Here is a 23,423-nt window from a genome sequence, read left to right as displayed (position 1 = left end):
AGAAAGGAATGCTTCCAAACTCATTATGCGAGGCCAGCATCACTCTGATAACAAAACTAGACAAAGATGTCATACAAGAAAGAAAATTACAGACCAATATCATAATGAACATAGACGAAACATTGTTGAAATCCTCAACAAAATATTAGCAAACCAAATCCAACAGTATATTAAAAGGATCATATATCTTTTAATGAATCTAAAAGGATCAAGTGGGATTTACACAGGGATGCAAGGATTTTTTCAATATCCGCAAATCAATCAATGTGATACACCACATTAACAAATGAAGAATAAAAAAACACATGATCATCTCAAAAGCTTTTGACAAAATTCAACATCCATTTATGATTAAAAAAAAAAGTCTCCAGAAATTGTGTATAGAAGGAACATACTGCAACATAATAAAGGCCATATATTATAAGCCCACAGATAACATCATACTAAATGGTGAAAAGCTAAAAGTATTTCCTCTAAGATCAGGAACAAGACAAAGATGCCCACTCTCACCACTTTTATTCAACATAGTATTGGAATTCCTAGTCACAGCAGTCAGACAAGAAAAAAAAAGGAAAGAAAAGGAATCCAAATTGTAAAGGAAGAAGTAAAACTTCATTGTTTGCAGATGACATGATACTACACATAGAAAATCCTAAAGGTGCCACCAAAAATCATCAATGAATTCAGTAAAGTTGCAGGATGCAAAAATACAGAAATCTGTTGCTTCTCTATACACTAACAAGGAACTATCTGAAAGAGAAATTAAGGAAACAATCCCATTTACAATTGCATCAAAAACAATAAAATACCTAGGAATAAACCTACCTAAGGAGGTAAAAGACCTGTACTTGGAAAAGTAGAAGACACTGATGAAAGAAATTGAAGACAACACAAACAGATAGAAATACATACCGTGTTCATGGACTGGAAGAATTAATATTGTTAAAATGGCCATACTACCCAAGGCAATCTACAGATTCAATGCAATCCCTATCAAAATACCAATGGAACTTTTTACAGAAATATAACAAATAATTTAAAAATTTGTATGGAAATGCAAAAGACCCCACATAGCCAAAACAGTATTGAGAAAGAAGAAGAGAGCTAGAGGTATCATGCTCCCTGGCTTCAAACTGTACTACAGAGCTACAGTAATCAAAACAGTATGGTACTGACACAAAAACAGATACATAAATCAATGGAACAGAATAGAGAGCCCAGAAGTAAACCCACGCATCTATGGTCAATCTATGACAAAGGAGGCAAGAATATACAATGGAGAAAAGACAGTCTCTTCAATAAGTGATGCTGGGAAAACTGGGCAGCTACATGTAAAAAAAATGAAATTAGAACATTTTCTACCACCATATACAAAAATAAGCTCACAATGCAGTAAAGACCTAAATGTAAGCCTGGAAACCATAAAACTCCTAGAAGAAAACATAAGTGGAACACTTTTGACATAAATCATAGCAATGCTTTTTTGGATCTGTCTCCTAAAGCAAAAGAAACAAAATCCAAAATAAACAAATGGGACCTAATTAAACTTAAAAGCATTTGCACAGCAAAGGAAACCATTGACAAAATGAAAAGACAACCTACTGAATGGGAGAAAATATTTGCAAGTGCTATGACCAATAAGGGGTTAATATCCAAAATATATAAACAGCTCATACAACTCAACAACAATAAAACAAACAACCCAGGACTTCCCTGGTGGCACTGTGGTTAAGAATCTGTCTGCCAGTGCAGGGGACATGGGTTCAATCCCTGGTCTGGGAAGATCCCACACGCCACAGAGCAACTAAGCCTGTGCGCCACAACTACGGAGCCTGTGCTCTAGAGCCCGCGAGCCACAACTACTGAGCCCGTGTGCTGCAACTACTGAAGCCCGCGCTCCTAGAGCCTGGGCTCCACAACAAGAGAAGCCACCACAATGAGAAGCCCGCGCACAGCAACGAAGACCCAATGCAGCCAAAAATAAATAAATAAATTTATAAAGAAAAACAACCCAATTAAAAAATTGGCAGAAGACCTGAATAGACATTTTTCCAAAGAAGGCATACAGATGGCCAACAGGCACATGAAAAGATGCTCAAATCATTAATCATCGGAGAAATGCAATCAAAAACACAATGAGATATCACCTCACAACTGTCAGAATGGCTACCTTCAAAAAGACCACAAATAAGAAATGTTGAGGATGTGGAGATAAGGGAGCCCTTGTACACTGTTAATGGGAATGTAATTTGGTACAGCCACTTTTTTTTTTAATGTGTGTGTAATAAGGACACTTAACATGAGATCTATCCTCTTAAATTTTTTAAAGTATACAATACAGTATCATTAATTATAGACACATGTGGTACAGCAAATCTGTAGAACTTATTCATCCTGCGTAACTAAAATTTTATAGCCGTTGCACAGCAACTCCCCATGTCTCTGTCCCCTGGACCCTAGTAACCACATTCTATTCTCTGTTTCTTTCTATGAGTTTGTCCGTTTTTGACACCTCATTTAAGTGAAATCATGCAGTATTTGTTCTTCTTTGAAGCTGGCATATTTCACTTAGCATACTGTCTTCCAGATTTATCCTTATTTTTACATATGATGTAATTTCTTTCTTGTTTCTAGGTACAGTTCTAAAGCCAAAAATACATCAGAAAACAAAAATCTCTGCTGTTAAGAAGGTTATTGTATCAGGAAGAGAGACACAATAAACATAATGAATAAATTCTATACTAGTCTGTCAGTCTGTTAGAGACAGTAAGTGCTATGGCAAGAGTGATGAGGATCAGAATTGCCCGAGCTGGAAGGACTGAAATTACATATAGGGTGGCCAGGGTAATGATCACTGAGAAAGTAACTTTTGAGTAAATATTAAAGGAAGATAAAGGAGAGTATAGGAATACATATACTTACAGCCCATTGTGAGGACTTCAGCTTTTACTATGAGTGGACTGGGGAACCATTGGAGGGTTTTGAGCAAAGGGGTGATATGATTTGATGTACTGTACAAAGGATCACTATGGATACCATGTATGGAACAGACTGTGAAGGAGCATGGATAGATTTTGGAGGGAAAATTTTTTAGAAGGCTACTGCAGTAATCCAGTCGAGAGATGATGGTAGAATAGACCAAAATGGTCAAAGTGGAGGTGAGAAGTTGTCTGATTCTGGATGTATTTTGGATCCAGATGGTGTGTTTGAGAGAGAGGTCAAGGATGACTCCAAAGTTTTGACTCGAGTAACTGTACAGATGAAATTCCATTATTGAGATGGAGAATACAGTGAGTAGCAGAAGTTAGGAAGGAAGGTATAATGAGTTCAGCTTTGTACACATTAAGTGTGGATGTCAATTAGACATCTCAGTGGAGGTTCCAAATAAAAAGTTGGATATACTGTGCAGGATGCAGCTCTGGGAAAGAGAGTAATCAGAATATACATGATACTTAAAGTCATAAAAACAGAAGGAGATCTCTTAGTGACTGAGGTATAGAGAAATGAAGAGGCAAAAGGACTGGGCTCTAGGGTGCTGTAGAGGTCAGGGAGAAGAGGAGTCACCAGAAAACTGAACAGGGGCATCTAAGGAGATCAAAGGAAAACCAGGAATGTTATCTGGAAGGAAGTGGGGGAAAAAAATGGATCTAGGGAATTCCCTAGCAGTGCAGTGGTTAGGACTTTGCACTTTCACTGCCGAGGGCACAGGTTCAATCCCTGGTCAGGGAACTAAGATCCCACAAGTGGTGCGGCCAAAAAATAATAATAATAATACAAAATAAAAATAATACCACTGTGATCTGTTTTTTTTTTAAGTGTATCTAGAAAGAGGGAGTAACCAGCTATATCAACTGCTGCTGATCCACCATAAAGAATGAAGACTTGGGGGCACAAGCTCCATTTGGAGTCACGGCCAAGGACAGAAACCAATAGGCTAACCAACAAGTAAGTGATCCTTTGCACACAGTCTGCAGGAGCCAGTTCAAAAAGAGTCTCAAGGAGATAAAATAGGAAGGGAAGATCTGCCCAACATCTGAAGAGGTCTTACTGTCCGCTCATGGGGACAGAAGAGAGAACCTCATGCGCCCTGCCTAGAGAACATACGAAACACCCAAGCAATGGTGCAAGAGAATTTTTCTTCTTCAATCAAGGCTATTGAATGATATATACAAAATCAAAACGCTTAGATAAGAGACATGGCTTCTGTTTGAATTTAAATAACTTCAAACAAGAAGTAATTGTAGGGCTTCCCTGGTGGCGCAGTGGTTGAGAATCTGCCTGCCAATGCAGGGGACACAGGTTCGAGCCCTGGTCTGGGAAGATCCCACATGCCGCGGAGCATCTAGGCCCGTGAGCCACAACTACTGAGCCTGCGCGTCTGGAGCCTGTGCTCCGCAACAAGAGAGGCCGCGACGGCGAAAGGCCCGTGCACCGCGATGAAGAGTGGCCCCTGCTTGCCACAACTAGAGAAAGCCCTTGCACAGAAACGAAGACCCAACACAGCCAAGAATAAATAAATAAATAAAATTTTTTAAAAAAAGTAATTGTATCAGGTAAAAATAGCTGTAATGTGACAAAGGCCTTGAACACCTTCGTTAGTGAAAAAATTGTCAAGTTGCTAGAATGAAGAGAAAAATGTCTCCATTAAGCAAAACTAACTTTCCAACATTGTCTATATCAAACTGTAATTTCCCATGGACTTCAAACATAAAACTGAAGATCTATTTCTGTTGACAAAATAACATTGGCAAACTTTAATTCCTTCTTGTTTCTCCTGTTCTATCAATTCTCTTTAGCCACCCCTCCCTCCATTTGTTAACTCCTTAAAGTCTCTTAAAGCCCCCCAATCACAATTTAGTTCCTTGCTACTGAAAGTGTGGTGCCCAGACGAGGGGCATCAGCAACACCCAAGAGCTTGTTAGAAATGTGGAATCTTGGCCTCACCCCAAACAACATCCCCAACATTCACCCCAACATTTGAGAAGCACTTGTTGAACTGACACTTGATTGCCTTAGGTGGATGTTTCTTTTTTTTTTTTTTTTTTAATATTTAAGGTTTTTTTCATTTGTTTTCTAAGTAGAGGGAAGGATTTTTTTTTTTAATTTATTTATTTTTGGCTGTGTTGTGTCTTCGTTTCATGTGAGGGCTTTCTCTAGTTGCGGCAAGCAGGGGCCACTCTTCATCACGGTGCGCGGGCCTTTCGCCGTCGCGGCCTCTCTTGTTGCGGAGCACAGGCTCCAGATGCGCAGGCTCAGTAGTTGTGGCTCACGGGCCTAGATGCTCCGCGGCATGTGGGATCTTCCCTGACCAGGGCTCAAACCTGTGTCCCCTGCATTGGCAGGCAGATTCTCAACCACTGCGCCACTAGGGAAGCCCTGGATGTTTCTTTATAGCAGAACTTCCCTCTTCTTTTTCCTAGGACCTCTGCCAAGTTCCAGGGCATGAAAAAGACCATTACTTTCTAATCAAAGAGCTTTAATAGCTAAAAGGTGTCCAAAATCATTTGGTTTTTCTCCTTTTGCAGAATAAGAAAGCAAAGCCTAGAGATTTGACATTACTCCTCTAAGCACAGCTAATGGCAGAAGCTTGCTTTCTGCCTACTTTCTTCCTGCTCTTTAGTTTCTTGTATGCTGTCACCATCCCACAACTTAATATCCAAAGAAATGAGAGAGCAGGTGTCAGTGGTGTGTTTTTAGTTTTGCTTTCCATTGTTTTAATTTTTAACAGGAGTGTTAGTGTGAGGAGATCTTAAACCTACATCCAACAAATGGCTCTTCCTCACAAGAACACTACTTAACTACTTCAAACCAAGGCCAAGCCAATTATCAGAGCAAAGTGTAAGGTCGTGCATAGCAAAATTCATAAATTTACATCAAATTCCTGCATATTTTTCCCATGGTTCCTGCTGTCCCAAGTGGCATCATGTATCATTGTAGATAATAATTTACTGGAAAACAAAGATTTACATACTTAAAAAGTTAAAAACAACAACAGAGAAACCAAACATATGGGCTGATAGTAGCCACCATGTGTTTCCCAGTTCTGCAAAAGGCATTCATGCACCCAGTGGTTAATTCCAGACTTGTTTTCTTACCAGATGCCTGCTCAGGTGAGCTCTATCCCACCTTTCTAACAACTCTCCACAAATTTCCCTTTAAGCAGAACACCTGCCAGGGTCCCAGGGCTGGAATGACTAGAGCAAGAGCAGAGGATGCAGAGAAAAATAACCCTTACTGCTCCCTCTTGTTCTCCTGCTCCAACTTCTTCCATGTCCTGGGCAAAGAGAGCACCTCACCAAGTAGCATCACAGAGTTGGCGTGATTCCCCCCCACAGGTAGTTCCACTGCATCCCCTTCCTGTCATCCCCAGAGAAAAGCAGAGGAAACTGCATCCATCCCTTGAAAGAGACCAGGAAGGTGAGAACATGTCCTGCTACTCACAAAAAGAAAATGATGGAAGAGGTGATGACTGACCGAGATGTAGCAGAAAAAGGACGAACACCTACTTGTTCCAGCCTAACTTCAAGCCACCTTTGCTCTGTTGTCATAGCAAGTTTTTATGTGTGTGGCATAAAACGTATAACGTAAAATTTACCAACATAACAATTTTTAGAGGTACAATACAGTAGTATATAGGCACATAGTTTTGCAGCAGATTTCTAGAAGTTTTTCATCTTGCAAAACTGCAACTCAATACTCAGTTGAACGACCCCCCCATTTCCTCTTCCCCAGACCCCATGACCACCATTCTACTTTCTAAGAGTGACTAATCACGTAAGCAGACTAATGCAGCACTTTTGTGTGTGTGTGTGTGACTGGCTTATTTAACTTACCTTAGCATGATGTCTTCAAGATTCATCCATGTTGTCAAATACTGCAGAATTTCCCCCTTTTTAAAGGCTGAATAGTACTCCATTTGATGTACATACCACATTTTCTTTATCCATTCATCTTTTGATGGACATTTAGGTTGTTTCCACATCTTGGCTATTATACATAGTGTTGCAATGAACATAGGAGGGCTGAAATTTCTTTGAGTACCTACTTTCAGTTCTTTTGGATATATACCCTGACATGGGATTGCTGGATCATATGGTAATTCTATTTTTAATTTTTTGAGGAACCTCCACACTTTTTCCACAGTGGCGGCAGCAATTTACATTTCCACCAACAGTGCACAAGGGTTCCAGTTCTCCACATCCTCACCAACACTTTTAATTTTGTTTTTTTGACAATGGTTGTCCTAACTTGTGTGAGGTGATATGTCATTGTGGGTTTGATTCGCATTTTCCTGATGATTAGTGATATCGAGTATCTTTTCGTAAGCTTCTTGGCCAATTGTCTATTTGAGTCTTTTGCCTATTTTTTAATAGGGTTGTTTTTTGTTATTGACATAATTTTTTAACATAATCTGGATACTAACCCCTTATCAGATAAACGGTTTGCAAATATTTTCTCACATTCTGTAGGTCGCGTTTTTACTCCCTTGTTTTCTTCGCTGCACCCTGCAGTCTGTCACAGCACTTTACAGCCAAGCTACTGCGCAAGTCAGATAGCTGAGCCCGGATGCCTTCTGGGGGTTGTAGTCCTGAGTGTCAGAGGCGGGTGGAAGGCGGAGGATATTTTCTGAGTGATGGTTAAAATCAGATTTCTGCTGGGCGGGGCTGGAATGAACCACTGCCTGGTCCTCATTAGCAGAGAGAGAGAGAATTAACTCCAAGTCCCCTTTTCTGTCCTCAGTCTCTCGGACCCAGGTTCTGAGAAGATCAGCTTCCCCACCTGGGCCGCCCACGCAGGCTAGTCCCTCCTCCTCCCTCCGGCTTCCCGCCGCTGGGCGCTCGTGGGTGGGGCTTTCCTGGGGGCGGGGCTCATGCAGGCGGGGCGGGGCGTGGGGGCTTCTTCCCTGGCTGGCGCTTCCGAGGCCCGCAGCCATCTAGCGACCTCTTTCCTTGGAACGCGAGGCGCAGGAGGTCCCGTCCATGGATCGATCCGCGGTGGCGAGGGTGGGCGCGGTAGCGAGCGCCAGCGTGTGCGCCGTCGTGGCGGGGGCGGTGCTGGCCCAGTACATTTTCACCTTGAAGAGAAAGACGGGCCGGAAGACCAAGATCATCGAGATGGTGAGTATGGGGGCTAGTCGCTACGGAGCGCTTAGGGGGCCGCGGGTGGTCCGTCCGGCCTCGCCTTCCCGTGCCGACCGCTGCTGGAATGAGAGGGGCCCACAGGGGAGCCGTTCGCCCGGCGTGCGGCCACACCGCGGCCAGGTGACCTGGTCTGGACTCTCGACGGCGGCACTCGGCTTCCCATGGGCTTTGTTATGTCTCCATTTGAAACAAAAAGACAGCAAAATAGGTGATTTGGAAACAAGCTGCCTCCCGCCGCAAAACCCGTTTTTTCGAGAAATAAACGGACGTTTCTGGGCAGATTTCTCCTTCCCTCATCCCGCGTCAAACCGTTGCAACAATCCCATTCTGATGAGGGTTTTTTTTTTTTGCACCGTGGCTAGGATGAGTTCGATTATGACAAGGTGTAACTTATCAGTGGTTAATTAAAGGAATGCCAGTTAACCCAGCTGGAGTTCAAAATAGTTTATTTTGTATTTGAATGTTATTCCTTCTTGTCTCAAACTGCCGGGATGTGCCTTCGTGTTCATTTTTTCCCCGCAAACCTCTTACATAACGTTTTAGAAATTTATTTCCAATTTTATTGTAAGACAGTGTTTGAAGAATTCTACTTGAGGTACATTATAAGCAATATTTTCTCCAAAGTTGGGGATGTTTTTAGGTTTTTTTTTTTTAATTAGAGCCCACTCGTCAAGACAGTTTTCTCAGTGAGTTGCATTCTAATATACTTCCTGGAGTGAAGAATCCCGTGTATACTCCCGATGAGATACTACACGCGTGAACTTCTGGGGTCAAGTATTTTTGACAAGTCAGTTGACAGTTTACCGCTGTACTAAATAATATCATTTTAGGCTCATGTTAGAATACTTAGCCCAATCATATGTTCTAATTGATCAAAGAAACTTTTTGTCCCGTTGTTTGCTATTGGCCCTAGGTCGAATACAGAAATATTTTTCCATAAATAAAAGTTAAAAAAAAAAAGTTAATTCCCACATATCTCATATGCCAATAGTTTTGTTTATTGGTAGGGTTAAATTAGTCTTAGATTATTATTACATAGTCTTTCTCCATCTCTGTACTCATAGCAGCAAATGTTTTTATCTCAAAAATTTCATTTTGTTTATGTTGCTGTCCTGCATAGAAAACTTTGGTGGCTTCCTTTTGTTCCAAACCAAAAATGTATAATACAAATGTGGGGAAAAAACCCACATTGCCATACCTTCCTGTATGTACTTAGACTGTGGATTAGTCTATCACTTCTCCTCTAAACCAGGTAGAGGTAAAAATCAATGCTTTCACAAAATCCACAATGAAGCCATTATAAGAACAGTTTGCCATCTTTGTGAAAATAATTAAGGCCCATTGTTTGTAGTATAGAAATCAGTCAATCTTTATATATACATAATATGTTATATTAATTCAGGCATAGGGACAAGTAGTCTTGTGGCTACAGCATAATATACAGATGTGTATTTGTTTTTGTTTTTTAATTAATTTATTAATTTATTTTTGGCTGCGTTGGGTCTTCATTGCTGCACGCGGGCTTTCTCTAGTTGCAGCGAGCAGGGGCTACTCTTGGTTGTGGTGCGCGGGCTTCTCATTGTGGTGGCTTCTCTTGTTGCGGAGCACGGGCTCTAGGCACGCGGGCTTCAGTAGTTGTGGCACGTGGGCTCAGTAGTTGTGGCTCACAAGCTCTAGAGCGCAGGCTCAGTAGTTGTGGCGCATGGGCTTAGTTGCTCTGTAGCGTGTGGGATCTTCCTGGACCAGGGATCGAACCCCTGTCCCCTGCATTGGTAGGTGGATTCTTAACTACTGCGACACCAGGAAGCCACAGATGTGTATTTGGAAGGAAGAGATGGGGAATGTGGGCAAAGAGGCCAAATTGTAAAGGAGTTTTGTAAAGCCATTCTAAAGGCTTTGCCCTTTATCTTGTAGGCAATAGGGGGCCATGAAAGGTTTTTAAACAGGATAGTTGCATGTTCAAAACTATATTTTATGCAGATCACTTAGACAAGATAGGGTGAAAGGGGAGAGCCTGGAAAGAAGGAGATAATTTAGGAGGTTGTTGGCAGTATTCATTGTGAAAGATGATTAGGGTCTAGACTAGGAAATGAGCGATCAGAGGATAAACATTTCAGAGGTAAAATCAACAGGACTTAGTGGCACTACAAACTCTGGACTCATACAAACCTGGCTTTGAATCTAGGCTTTCTCATTTATCAAGCTATGTGATCTTTGGCAAGTTATTTAACTCCTCTGAGTCTGTTTCTTCATCTATTAATTGGAAGATAATACTACTACCTACTTCATGGGGTACTTGTGAAGATTACATGAAATAACACAGTGGACATAATTGCTATCATTTGTGAGCTTATCATTATTTATGATCATTAAATAAAGAGATTAATCACAGGGGTGGGGGGGATTACAAGCTAAATGGTGATACTGGCTACATTATTAGCCAAGATAGAAAGGGGGAAAGAAAGAGGAGGCAGGGACAATGTGGAACAATAAGTTCACTTTGTCCTGTTTAGCCAAGTAGAAATGTCCATAAATTAGTTAAAATAACTAAAGTGCTTAGAAAAACATTTGTTGCCATATATTGGCCCATAGTAATATATAGTATATACATTACCTGTTATTATTAGCAACAGCAATGGAAAATGTAGTGCTGGAGTTGCGAAGATAAACTGGGACTAGAAGCTACTTTCTCAAGTGTCTAGCCTCTTGGCAATAATAGTGGAAATGATTATAATTTCTCACCCATAACTTTGCAGCAAGATGAAAAAGAAAACTTGAGAATACTGACATATAGTGGGTGTTCAGTAAAGAAAACAGAGATCTCAGAGATGGGGTAACAGGACATGTTTCCAAAAGAAGGGGCAGAGGCAGAAGTGTCAGTCTGCACAGATCAAAAATTGACTGAAAGCCTTGTGGGTTGGACAGCCACTAGAGGAACAATGAAGTGAAGAAGACCAGAAAGTGATTGTTGAGTACAAAAATACTTGTGCCGTCAGTGTAGTTTGGTTTGGTTTTGGTTCTGAATGGTTGGCACGTGACCATGTTGGCAGGCAGAATGGCAGTGAAAAACGAGTGCTTAAAGAAGTGAGAGAGGAGGAAGGGAGGTCCCTGGTGGTCCAGTGGTTAGCACTCGGCGCTTTCACTGCCATGGTCTGGGTTCAATCCCTGGTTGGGGAACTAAGATCTCCCAAGCCCCACAGCTTGGCCAAAAAAAAAAAAATGAGAGAGGGGGAGAGGGAAAATCAAGCTGAGTTCCAGAGGAGATAGGAAGGTAGGGGATAGAGAACACAGGTGGACAGATGCCTTTTTAAAGGAATAAGGAACATCCCTCTCTCTAAGAGTGAATAGTAGCCCCTCGCTATCCATGGGGGATTGGTTCCAGGACCCCCTTGGATACCAAAGTCCAAGGATGCTCAAGGCCCTTTTATAAAATGGTGTAGTATTTACTTATAACCTATACACAACCTCCTATATACTTTAAATCATCTCTAGATTATCTCTAATACCTAATACAATGTAAATGGTATGTACATAGTTGTAAATACAATGTAAGTGCTATGTAAATTGTTGCCAGTAAGCAGCAAATTCAAGTTTTGCTTTTTGGAACTTTCTGGAATTTTTCCCCCCACATATTTTCAGTCCTTTGTTGGTTAAATCGCTGATGTGGAACTGACAGATACGGATGGCCGACTGTACTACTCACTGATTTATAGTATCCACTTATTTATGCATATTTTAATTTACATTATGTCTTATTTTCAGCCCTGCACTGTCTCTACTTACTTTGTTCTTTACTTCTGTCCAGTTGACTTAATTTCTCCTACTACATGGCACCTCTTTCCAATTATTATATATCAATTGTTTTCTTTTTTGTTTTTTTTGTATTACCAGAATATATTCTGGTTTTACTTTTTACCAGCAGATTACTTATTTTTCTCCAATAGAAAACTAATTCCAAAAAAAGATAAGATGGTTTAATCTTATTCAGTTCTTCTCATATCCTTTATTAAAGGTACAAACTTAGTTATAAGATAAATAAGTACTAGGGTTATAATGTACAACATAATGACTATAGCTAACACTGCTGTAGGATATATAGGAAGGCTGCTAAGAGATTAAATACTAAAAGTTCTCATCAGAAACAGAGACTTTTTTTTTTTGGCTTTCTTATTGTATCTATATGAGATGATGGATGCTAAGTAAACTTATTGAGGAAATCATTTCACAATATATGTATATCAAATCATTATGCTGTATACCTTAAACTTATACAGTGACATATGTCAGTTATATCTCTATAAATTTGGGGGTGGGGAATTCTCCCAAAGTAGAAGTATCTAACAAATGAAATAAAATGGAAGCACAAAACCAGAACAAATGTATAGTCTCAACACTATTCTGTAAAGAGCAACAGAGAGGGTGGAAATTATTGCGACAGCAGGAATAGGAGAGATGGTACTGTCACTGGAAGTTCCCCAACCAATTAAAATTGTCATTTCTAATTTAAACACGTCTCAAGTATTTATGGCTTCCTTGTGAACATCAGCAGTTATTCCTTAAATAGCTGGTGCTGTTTTTGAAACTTCAGTGTGTTTCCTTCCTGGAGATAAACTTCTAACAAAAACTTCTTCCTTTCTTCTAAAGATAATATCAAATGTTTTCTGGGTACTATTCTAAGTGGAAAGCCCACTACTGAGTCTATATTTAGATATATTTAGAAAAGGGAGGGGGGAAAACCAAGATTCAAACAGCTGCTTTAGTGGATCAACACTATCACATAGGCTTTTAAAATATTTCTATAACTCAACTTTCATCTAATTTATATCAGTACAGAAATTTATGACCTTTTAGCACCTGTTTTGAGTTCTTGATTTGTTCTGTGAAGCGTATTCCCTGAACTCCTGCGGCATTTCCTGATGATTTCTCATAATTTAGCAATTTAGGTACTCTCTTATATTGTTTACTGTAATGTATATTCATTTATTCATTTATTTATTTATTTATTCATTTATGTATGTATGTATGTATGTATGGCTGTGTTGGGTCTTCGTTTCTGTGCGAGGGCTTTCTCCAGTTATGGCAAGCGGGGGCCACTCTTATCGCGGTGCGTGGGCCTCTCACTATCGCGGCCTCTCTTGTTGCAGAGCACAGGCTCCAGACGCGCAGGCTCAGTAGTTGTGGCTCACGGGCCCAGTTGCTCCGCGGCATGTGGGATCTTCCCAGACCAGGGCTCGAACCCGTGTCCCCTGCATTGGCAGGCAGATTCTCAACCACTGCGCCACCAGGGAAGCCCCTGTAATGTATATTCTTGAAGAGTCTGGATTGGTGCATAGTTCTTTGTCATCCTTTTTTATTAATTGTACTTGACTAAGAGAAACAGAGACCCCAAATCAGTGGCTTTATTAAACAGTACAGATTTTATTTTTTTAGTGTAATGAGAAGTCCAAAAAATAGGTAGTTGCTGGTGTTAATTAGAGGGTACAAGGATATAAAGAGGTCTTTGAAATGTCCTTGGCTTTTCTCATGGTCACAAGATGGCTGTTGTAGTCCTGGCCAACATTTCCGTCTTCCAGGCAGCAGAAAGGAGGAAGCAGGAAAGAGAATACTTATTTAATAAGCAAAACTTTCTTCTTGCATGTCATTGGAGGAAACAGTGTCATATGGTCATCCTAACTGTAAGTGAAGCTGAGGAATTTTTTTTTTTTTTTTGATTGAGCAACTTGCCACCCTCTGACAAAATTGAGATTCTATTAGTAAGAAGAAGAGGAGGGTGTGTATTAGGTAATTACCAGTCTACCGTGCCACACCACAGTGCCTGTTCTTTTTTCATATCATTGACTATTCAGTAAATATTCAATATTTAATCAAATGAAAACACCTGTATATAATATAATATTACCAGCGGTCAGTAGGCTGGTAGAAAAATGAGCATTCCAACTATTCCAAGTATTTGGTTATACAGCAGTAGAGAATACAAATTCTGAATAGCTTTGATCTTCTGTCCACCCCAAGAGTAAGGATTTATTCATTCACACCTGAAATATCTAGATCTTAAATAGCTCCTGCACATGGCCACTGCCTTCATACATGCTAATGAGATTTAGAAGCTAATCTCCCAAATGTGTCACAACTAGCTTAAAAGCTAAAGTCCTAACAGTACTTCTAGAATGAATGAATATAAATGTCTTGAGAGAGAGATCAACAGAAGGCTTTGTGGAGTTCAAAGGAACAGGAGATGACATTGGGTAATGTTTGATGGATGTGGTGGTATTTGAGGGGTAGCAATCATGATTAGTCCAATTTGAATAAAATAAATTGTCAAATAAGGAAAATACATTAAAATCTTAACTTTGGCAAAGAAAATATCCAAGGTCATCTTGAATCTCCAAATTTGGAAGTAGGGAAATGTTTGTACCAGGCATATGACTTTAACTTTTCAAAGCACGTTTGTCATATTTCCTGTGTGTTATCCTCATGCAGCAAGTTAAACCACATTTTCAACTTCAGTGAAAAATGTGATCTCTTATCTAGTGAGCCATTTTTATATTAGCTAGAATAGTTCCTGAAAAAGTTTTAGCTTTACAAATTTTTTTTTTTTGCTTATTCCTTTTGTTGTGAATTCATTTACATGACAGATAGAGCCACCCTTAAACCAGATACTAATATTTTTAATTTATTCAAGAATTTTGTTTTCTGGCTAAAAGCTGTCATATCCTTAGATCCTTTTACTTTCTTCATTTAACAAGCTACCACCCAACCCACCCCCCGCCTCCCCCCCACCCCTGTGATTCTGAGGCTTGCAAAAGTTTGAGAACCATTGAAGTAAAAAATTCAAGTTCTTGCCTTCAGCAAAATTACAAATTTTACAAGTCACAAGACTTCCAAGTCTTGTGCTCACAAATAGTGAAAATTGGGGCTGCCAGAAATTACTGTGTGAAGAAGAGAAAGCAGAGTGATGAGGATGTAGAAAAATGGTCACTTTCATTTACTCTGGAGGTGGTATACATTGGTTAAATAAACAATAGTGCATGGTTAAATTATGGTGCATTTGTATAATAAAATATTGTGCAGCTTTGGAAACAAAAAAGTAAATCTGCATGAGTTAACATTTTAAAAAGCTCAAACGAGTTGGCCAAGAGGCACATGAAAAGCTGCTCAACATCACTAATTATTAGAGAAATGCAGATCAAAACTACAATGAGGTGTCACCTCGCACCAGTTAGAATGGGCATCATCAGAAAATCTACAAACAACAAAGGCTGGAGAGGGTGTGGAGAAAAGGGAACCCTCTTGTGCTGTTGGTAGGAATGTAAATTGATACAGCCACTATGAAGAACAGTATGGATTCCTTAAAAAACTAAAAATAGAATTACCATATGACCCAGCAATCCCACTACTGGGCATATACCCTGAGAAGACCATAATTCAAAAAGACACATGCACCCCAATGTTCATTGCAGCACTATTTACAATAGCCAGGTCACGGAAGCAACCTAAATGCCCATCGACAGACGAATGGATAAAGAAGATGTGGTATATATATACAGTGGAATATTACTCAGCCATAAAAAGGAACGAAATTGGGTCATTTGTAGAGACGTGGATGGACCTAGATACTGTCATACAGAGTTAAGGAAGTCAGAAAGCGAAAAACAAATATCGTATATTAATGCATATATGTGGAATCTAGAAAAATGGTACAGATGAACCAGTTTGCAGGGCAGAAATAGAGACACAGATGTAGAGAACAAACGTATGGACACGAAGGGGGAAAAGCGGCAGGGTGGTGGTGGTGGTGGTGTGATGAATTGGGCGATTGGGATTGACATGTATACACTGATGTGTATAAGATGGATGACTAATAACCTGCTGTATAAAAAATAAATAAAATTTTTAAAAAACAAAAACTCAAACGAGGGGGAAAATAGCAAGTTGGAGGACAGTTTTGGTTCCAAAAGAGATAACATGTATATGCTTGTTATTGGAAATTCTTGAAAAACTATATTAGAAGCTGTTTATAGTTGTTGCTGGTGAGAGTCAAACTTGGGAGGATGAGACTGTGGAGGAAGCCTTCAGCTTTTTCATTCTTTAACGTTTCATACTGTTTGAAAGAACATGTGCATGTATTTTATATATTTTTTAAAACTGGTTAATTAAAAGCAATAACATTATAAAAAGTGTGTTGGGACCACATTGTAGAAGCATCTTTATTATCAGATGTTTGTAATTAATTTGCTAAAGAGCCTTTGAGTTTGTTTTTCTAAAATAAATAAGATCTGGAATGCGTTTTAGTATGAATAACCTGGTATCTGAGGTACACTGAATTAGCATTACTAGGATCAGGAGGAGAGAAATATAGGGGAGGAAAAAATAGTTTTCCCTCCACCTTTCTAAATTCTCCACTGGGGACCCCATAACAAGACAAACTAACAAGAGAAAAACAAACAGAAGTTCATTAACATGTACACATGGGCGATACCAGGGGAAAATGAGTAACTCCTGGATGGCTTAGAATTATACCATCTAAAGCTAAAGACAAAAGAACGGTGTGGGAGCCTGTTAAGAGTTGCGGCAGAAGAAGGGTATGGCAAGCCTGACCTAGGGTTGATACACAAATTTAAGTGCATTCTCCATTAATATGTTTCTTGTGCTTTACTCATCTTCTCTTCCTGGTACAAAGGGAGACACACAAATGGAGATGTCCTTCATAAATGTAAATTTCCATTACAAAAAGGTAATTTCTACTCTGTTTTCAGAGCTTCTCCTGTGTCTGCTGTTTCTTTGAAATAATCATCTAAAAATAATCTTTATGCCAAAGAGGTACACCTTGGGGTGGCAAACCTGCCACTCTGGACGAGCAGGAATTAAAATACGCCTGGAGTAAAGAGAATGACTATGCTCTCTAGACTGCTGTGGGAGCAGTTGAGAGAGGAGGACAGAAAGAGGATTGCAGAGGTGAAATCTACAGTATTTGAAAGGGAGCAGAATTTGTAACCCCAAAATATGCCTCTGTGGCATTAGGGATTATTTTAGGCTGATTATTTTTTTTAAAAAAACAGCTGACACGAGAAACTCTGAAAAGCAAGCAGAAGTTACCCTTTGATAAGAACAATTTACACTTATAAGGGAAATCTCCATTTGTACGGGTGTCTACCTCTCTCTGTCAGAAAGAGGGCAACAACTGAACCTATAGAAACTCTTAAAGGTCTTAACTCCGCATGACAACCATACCCTTATTTACTGAGCTTTGCCTGAAAACCTGGCTTTCCCCTGCCCAGCATCTTTTGTCTTTAGCTAGAGATGGTATTTAAGGCGATGGCTTGGGCCATTTTGAGAGTTAACTCAGTTTTCCTGGGTATCTCTCATGTATACAGGAAGTATACTGTATATGTTATTCAACTTGTTTTTCTCAATCTGTCTTTTATTACAGGGGAGTCTCATCCAGGAACCTAGAAGGATAGAGGGAAAATCACTTTCCCTCCCCCACAGATTTTATAATTTTGCCAAGCGTTTTGGGTTATCCTTAATTTTTCACAGCAGTTTGAATGTTCCCTATAATTTATGTTAAATCATTTCCATATATTCCTCTTTTACTTGTTTTTAAAATAATTATTAAATTAATAATATTTAATGATATATTAATATTAATAATTATTATTAAATTAATAAGCATACAGAGGGACTTCCCTGGTGGTGCAGTGGTTAAGAATCCAACTGCCAATTCAGTGGACACGGGTTCGAGCCCTGGTCCGGGAAGATCCCACATGCCGTGGAGCAGCTAACCCCGTGTGCCACAACTACTGATCCTGCTCTCTAGAGCCCTCAAGCCACAACTCCTGAGCCCGCGTGCCACAACTACTGAAGCCCACGTGCCTAGAGCCCGTGCTCCGCCACAAGGGAAGCCACTGCAAGGAGAAGCCCGCACACCGCAACAAAGAGTAGCCCCCGCTTGCCGCAACTAGAGAAAGCCCGCGTGCAGCAACGAAGACCCAACGCAGCCAAAAATAAATAAATAAATAAATTTATTAAAAAAAAAAATACAGAGAATCTGAAATCCTATTTTAATCTTTATTCTTCTTTTAATTATAGGTTGTAATTTATATCATCATGTAATAACTTATTTGAAATCTAATGTCGAACCTTACCTGATAGGTTTTCCCCCTTTAAAAAAAACAGCAATCAGGGAAATTATACAATCCTGTTTTTCTGTCAGCAGGTGGCAGACTTCTCCCTCTGCTATGGCACGGTGCTACATTTCTAAACTATTTACTTTCCTTATTAATGCACTTTTATGTTTACCATCTATTTCTTAAACCTGAAGGGGAGCAGAATATGCCACCCCAAAATGTGCCATTTTGGCATGTGGATTATTTGGCGCTGAAGGCAGTAAGACTCAGCAGACTCAGGAAAAGCTTTTTACCTCCTCCTTAACTGCCTAAAAATTTAGACAGGGGTCCTGTACCAGGAAGAGAGCTATTACCAGAGATCACATTTTTCATCTGAGAGACTTATCTGCATAGCAGGACAAATGTTTGTTTACCAAACGTTTGCTCTTCCCCTCTTCCTGTGAATTGCCTTCCTCCCCTTTAAAGCCCCAGACTCCTACCTCTTTCTCCTTAGCTCAGTATGGTGTATAAGCCTCACTCAGTTGCCTGGCTGTCTTTTTTTTTTAAAGGAACTCTATTTATTTATTTATTTTTGGCTGTGTTGGGTCTTCGTTTCTGTGCGAGGGCTTTCTCTAGTTGCGGCAAGCGGGGGCCACTCTTCATCGCGGTGCGCGGGCCTCTCACTATTGCGGCGTCTCTTGTTGCGGAGCACAGGCTCCAGATGCTCAGGCTCAGTAATTGTGGCTCACGGGCCTAGTTGCTCCGCGGCATGTGGGATCTTCCCAGACCGGGGCTCGAACCTGTGTCCCCTGTATTGGCAGGCAGATTCTCAACCACTGCGCCACCAGGGAAGCCCCTACCTGGCTGTCTTTGGGTCTCATATCTTCGTGGGAGCTCTTGTAGGTACAAAAAAATTTTTTTCTGTTAATCTGTCTTTTTAGTACAGGGGATCTCAGGCAAGAATCTAGAAGGATAGAGAGAAAATTTTTTTCCTCTCCTAAAGACCATTAACCTATGAAATTTAAACCAAGTATGACAGTATTCTGCCATTATAGATGTAAATGCCATTTGTCTACTTTTTTCAACATATGTTCTTCATTTTCAAGGTGCTAATAGATTACAAAGTTGTTTAGCAGTTGATTGGAGGGTTGCTTAATTTGTTTGGCAAGTTCCTGCTTATAATTAGGTGGAAGTAGACGGTCAGAGGTTTAACATGATGTGGGTTCCTGCAACATCCTTCCTGCCTCTGTTGTATCTCCTCTGAAGCCTTGTCGTGGCACAGCCCTCTCATTTACCTTACCTCAAATGTCCCGCTCAGAGTCTAGGTTCTGAATACACCATCAAAAAAATCATCATGTTATTATACAGTCTTCCCCCATGAACAGTTTGTCAGTTTATCTTGATTTCTCTGTCAGTCACACCATTAGCGTTCTAGCGTTCTCATTCTCTAAGGGAATGAGACACTCGATGGATTTTGGTAGAGGGAGATAGGAAAAGTTTGAGAACCTAACCTAGCTTTAAAGCATAGTGAAATGTTACAAAAAAGAAACCCACTGAAGTTCCCTAAGATAACAGGGGGCTCTACACTGCATAGAACTAGAAAACAATTAGAAACCGATTTGCATTTGGGTTAATTGGCACTGCCTTGTTATCTTGTAACCAGGGAAAAGGAACTAAAACTTTGAGTTATCTACTTATGTCCAAGTGTGCCCTGCATGTTTACCTAATTTAATTCTTAAAACACAGTACAGCTGGTAATTATTGTAATTTTCTATCAATTTGCTTAGGAACTTAGCTAATAAATAGCAGAGCCAGCATTCACTCGGATTATAGCTCTCTCTGAAGCTCTTGAGTAAAGCATGCTTCCAGTTGGGAATGAGAATTACTTCTTTAGTAAGGTGTTGTTATGTTGCTGATCTTTAAAAATTTTGTCTTTCTAAGCTAATTACTTTATTCTATTTTGTCTTTTGTACACAACTGTGTACCATGCATGATATTGTCACGTGTTCCTAGTTTTGGCAGGAGAAGGAACTCTATCTACTGATCCATAATTATTGTTCTGTTTTTCTCTGCGTAATATAAATATTGTGGTTTATCTAGTAAAGATACACAGCATTTTCTTTCTTTAACAAGTTATGTTAATCTGTGATCTGACCACTAGACAATCTTGTAAGGGAATGGGGTCATGTAATAAATGTTTGAGTTTAGTATTTGGTAAATCCTTGGTTCAGATCTCAGCACTGCCACATTCTAATGGTTTAGCCCTGGACAGATTTCACTTTTGTAAGCCTTAGTTTCCAGTTCTCTAGAGTGGAAAAGATTCACCTAAAAACTCTTCTGCCCCGTTTCCTTCAGGGTATTATATTAGAATATGTTCTGTTTTTGTGTTGTTATTTTTCATTTCACTTGTTTTAAATAATTACACTTTGGGAGAATTCCAACAGTATACTATTCTAGTATCCACCTGGGTTATTAAGATTAAAAAAGAAATTATATACATGCAGTGTATATAATAAACAAAGCTATTCTTTTCCCAACTTTATTTTAGACATGATGTTCTCATATAGTATATTATTCATATTAAGTAATGCATTTAAAAATGATGTCTAAACAGTATTCCATTTGAGCCCTCAGATTTGGAGATAAAAACTGAATGACTAGTTTTATCATATATCTTTCTTAAAGTTAAAAAGATTGGGAATGAGAAATGTCCAGCATTATGCCAAATTCTGAGCAACAGTTTTTAACCTGAGTACCTAGCATTCTAGAAAACTGTACCTAGCCCAATCCCTGCATGCCTGCTGTCACAATTGTAGATGGTTCAGCTGACCTGGGTAGCACACTTGGAGGCTTGGCATATATCATTTACAATTACTGAGACTTAATTTCACTACAATTGTATGAGAAACATGAGTTATTATAAAGGATAAAGCTGTATCTGTTTGACTCACTTTTGAGTCCCCTCTAGTATACTTACAACAAGCACAGATCATGTGATTCATTATATATTTCAAAATTAACTCATGGGGTCCACAGGTGTGGATTTCCAATCATTTGATTCAGCTTTAGGGGAGTTTTGATGATTAAGGACTCATGAGTACCTGAATTAAGATCCAGCTTTTTACAAGGAATTTCTCCATTTTTAATTATTTACCTATCTTAAACTTAATTTTCCCTTTGATTCTTTCTCTTTTTATTTCTGGTGTACTATATGCTGATATAAAATTAGAAAATCTAGATAAGCAAAAAAAGTAATCTGCAATTTTCGCCACCTAAAAAACCCCATATTTTAGTAAATGTACTCCTTTCTCCTTCTGTACATATAACTATTAAGTATCATTTTTCCCAAAATAAGACCATACTGTAACATTGTTTTTAACTTGTTAAAACAGTGTTTAACTTGTTAATTTATTTCTTAATGATAAACTTATACTTATTTTAATGACTATATTGTCTTTGGTATTATATCATATATGGATATCATTAATTATTTAGCAAGTTCTTCATTGGTGAACATTTAGATTGTTTCTCACTTTCAGTTATGATAAATAATGGATCAGTGAACATTCTTGTAGCATCTGTGCGTGTCCATGATTGTTTAAATGGAATTGCTTGATGAAAGCCTTTTGAATGTGCTGCCAGGGGTTACCCTCTGAAAAGGTTGTACCAATTTATATTTTCACCAACAGTATATTTAAGTACCTAGCTCCGTGTTTTCCTGGGAGTAGATATCTTTTTTTTTTTTTTTTCCTGATCTTTGCCAAATGATAGCTTTTTTAAAAAGTATTAATATTTCTATTACTTTTGAAGTTGAACTTTTTAAAAAATTGGCCACTTATTTTCTTCTTTTCTGAACCATCTGAGTTCTTTTTCTTGATTTGCAAGGGCTTTTATAAAATGACTTTCAGCCATGAGAGTATGTTAGAAATATATTTTTCCAAGTTTTTGTTTCACTTCCATTTTTGAGTAGTCTAAATTGACCTTCCTTTTCAAACCTTTAAATGGCTTCGTTAAGCCAACGTACTAATTCTTTGGAATGTTTTACTAACCTTGATTGCACATGACTCCTCATTTACACATTATGACTTCATTTGATAGCCAGAGTAGGAGGAGAATATAACATTAAATAGTTTGTATAACTTACTCACTAGTTGACCCTCCCAGCCATAGAATGAGGAAGGCTAACTACAGAAAAAAATAGTAAGGCATTATGATTTGTCCCAATAGATAATTTTCATTTTACCTTCATAAATATTACTTAATATATGCCATGTCCATTTCTTCTAAAGATGTAGTAGCATTATACACACTTTCACTTTCTTTTATTTTGGGACATGTAACTTTTAAAAAATAATCTTTGTTTTCTTCTAGGTATAAGATACTATTCATTATAGAAAATTTAGAAAATACCAGAGAGTATGAAGAAGAAAATACAATCACCTGTGATCCTATCATTGCTGTTTGATAACTATTACTTGATCTTTGGAATATATTTGATTCAGTCATGTCAGATGATTATTATACTATTGAATTTAGTTTGTTACTGGGTTGTTGGGTTTTTTTTTTCTGCTTTATAACAAAGTGAATCAGCTATACATATACATATATCCCCATATCTCCTCCCTCTTGCGTCTCCCTCCCACCCTCCCTATCCCACCCTGTCACTGGTTTATTATTTAAAACTTTTGTTATGTGTATTCATAAGTGAAATTAGGTATCTTTTCTCTTTTTGTCTCTTTTTGAGAGACATTTGTTTCAGGGTTTTATACTAGTTAGTTCATAAATGGAATTGGGTAGTTAACTTCTTTTTATGTGTTATAGTTTATCTAGCATGGGAGCTATCTGTTAAAGTTTGAAAGAGCTCACAAGTATAAAACCTGATCACAAAGCTTTTTGAAGGCCATTTTCTAATAAACTTATTTTTATAAGTTCTGTTCTAATGAGCACACATTCCATTGTTGGTTTTGGTTTGGTTTGGTTTGGTTTATTGAAGTATAGTTGATTTACAATGTTGTGTTAGTTTCTGGTGTACAGCAAAGTGATTCAGATATATTTATTTATGGATAAATAGATAGATAAGATATTCTCTTTCAGATTCTTTTCTATTATAGTTTATTACAAGATATTGAATATAGTTCCCTGTGCTATACAGTAGGACCTTGTTTATTTTATATAT

General features: G+C 38.8%; 1 protein-coding gene and 1 pseudogene across 5 annotated transcripts in view; both read left to right on the top strand.

Annotated features, from left to right (window-relative positions):
* The window catches only part of LOC309632218 (small ribosomal subunit protein eS6 pseudogene), a 260,166-nt pseudogene that overhangs the window by 161,676 nt on the left and 75,067 nt on the right, over positions 1-23,423 (top strand). The gene's annotated exons all lie outside the window — the stretch shown is intronic.
* The window catches only part of NT5C3A (5'-nucleotidase, cytosolic IIIA), a 41,121-nt gene continuing 25,586 nt past the window's right edge, over positions 7,889-23,423 (top strand). The window contains exon 1 of one of the 4 annotated variants that reach the window (XM_082399478.1): positions 7,889-8,117. In XM_082399478.1, coding sequence (XP_082255604.1) covers positions 7,980-8,117 — 138 coding nt within the window. In that variant the 5' untranslated portion in view covers positions 7,889-7,979. The remainder of the gene's footprint in view (positions 8,118-23,423) is intronic. The other 3 variants (XM_082399483.1, XM_082399479.1, XM_082399482.1) reach the window with 3 other exon arrangements.

Source organism: Balaenoptera borealis (assembly GCF_965194805.1).
Source record: "Balaenoptera borealis genome assembly, chromosome: 7".
NCBI lineage: Eukaryota > Metazoa > Chordata > Mammalia > Artiodactyla > Balaenopteridae > Balaenoptera > Balaenoptera borealis.
This window is presented reverse-complemented; position numbering and strand designations above follow the sequence as displayed.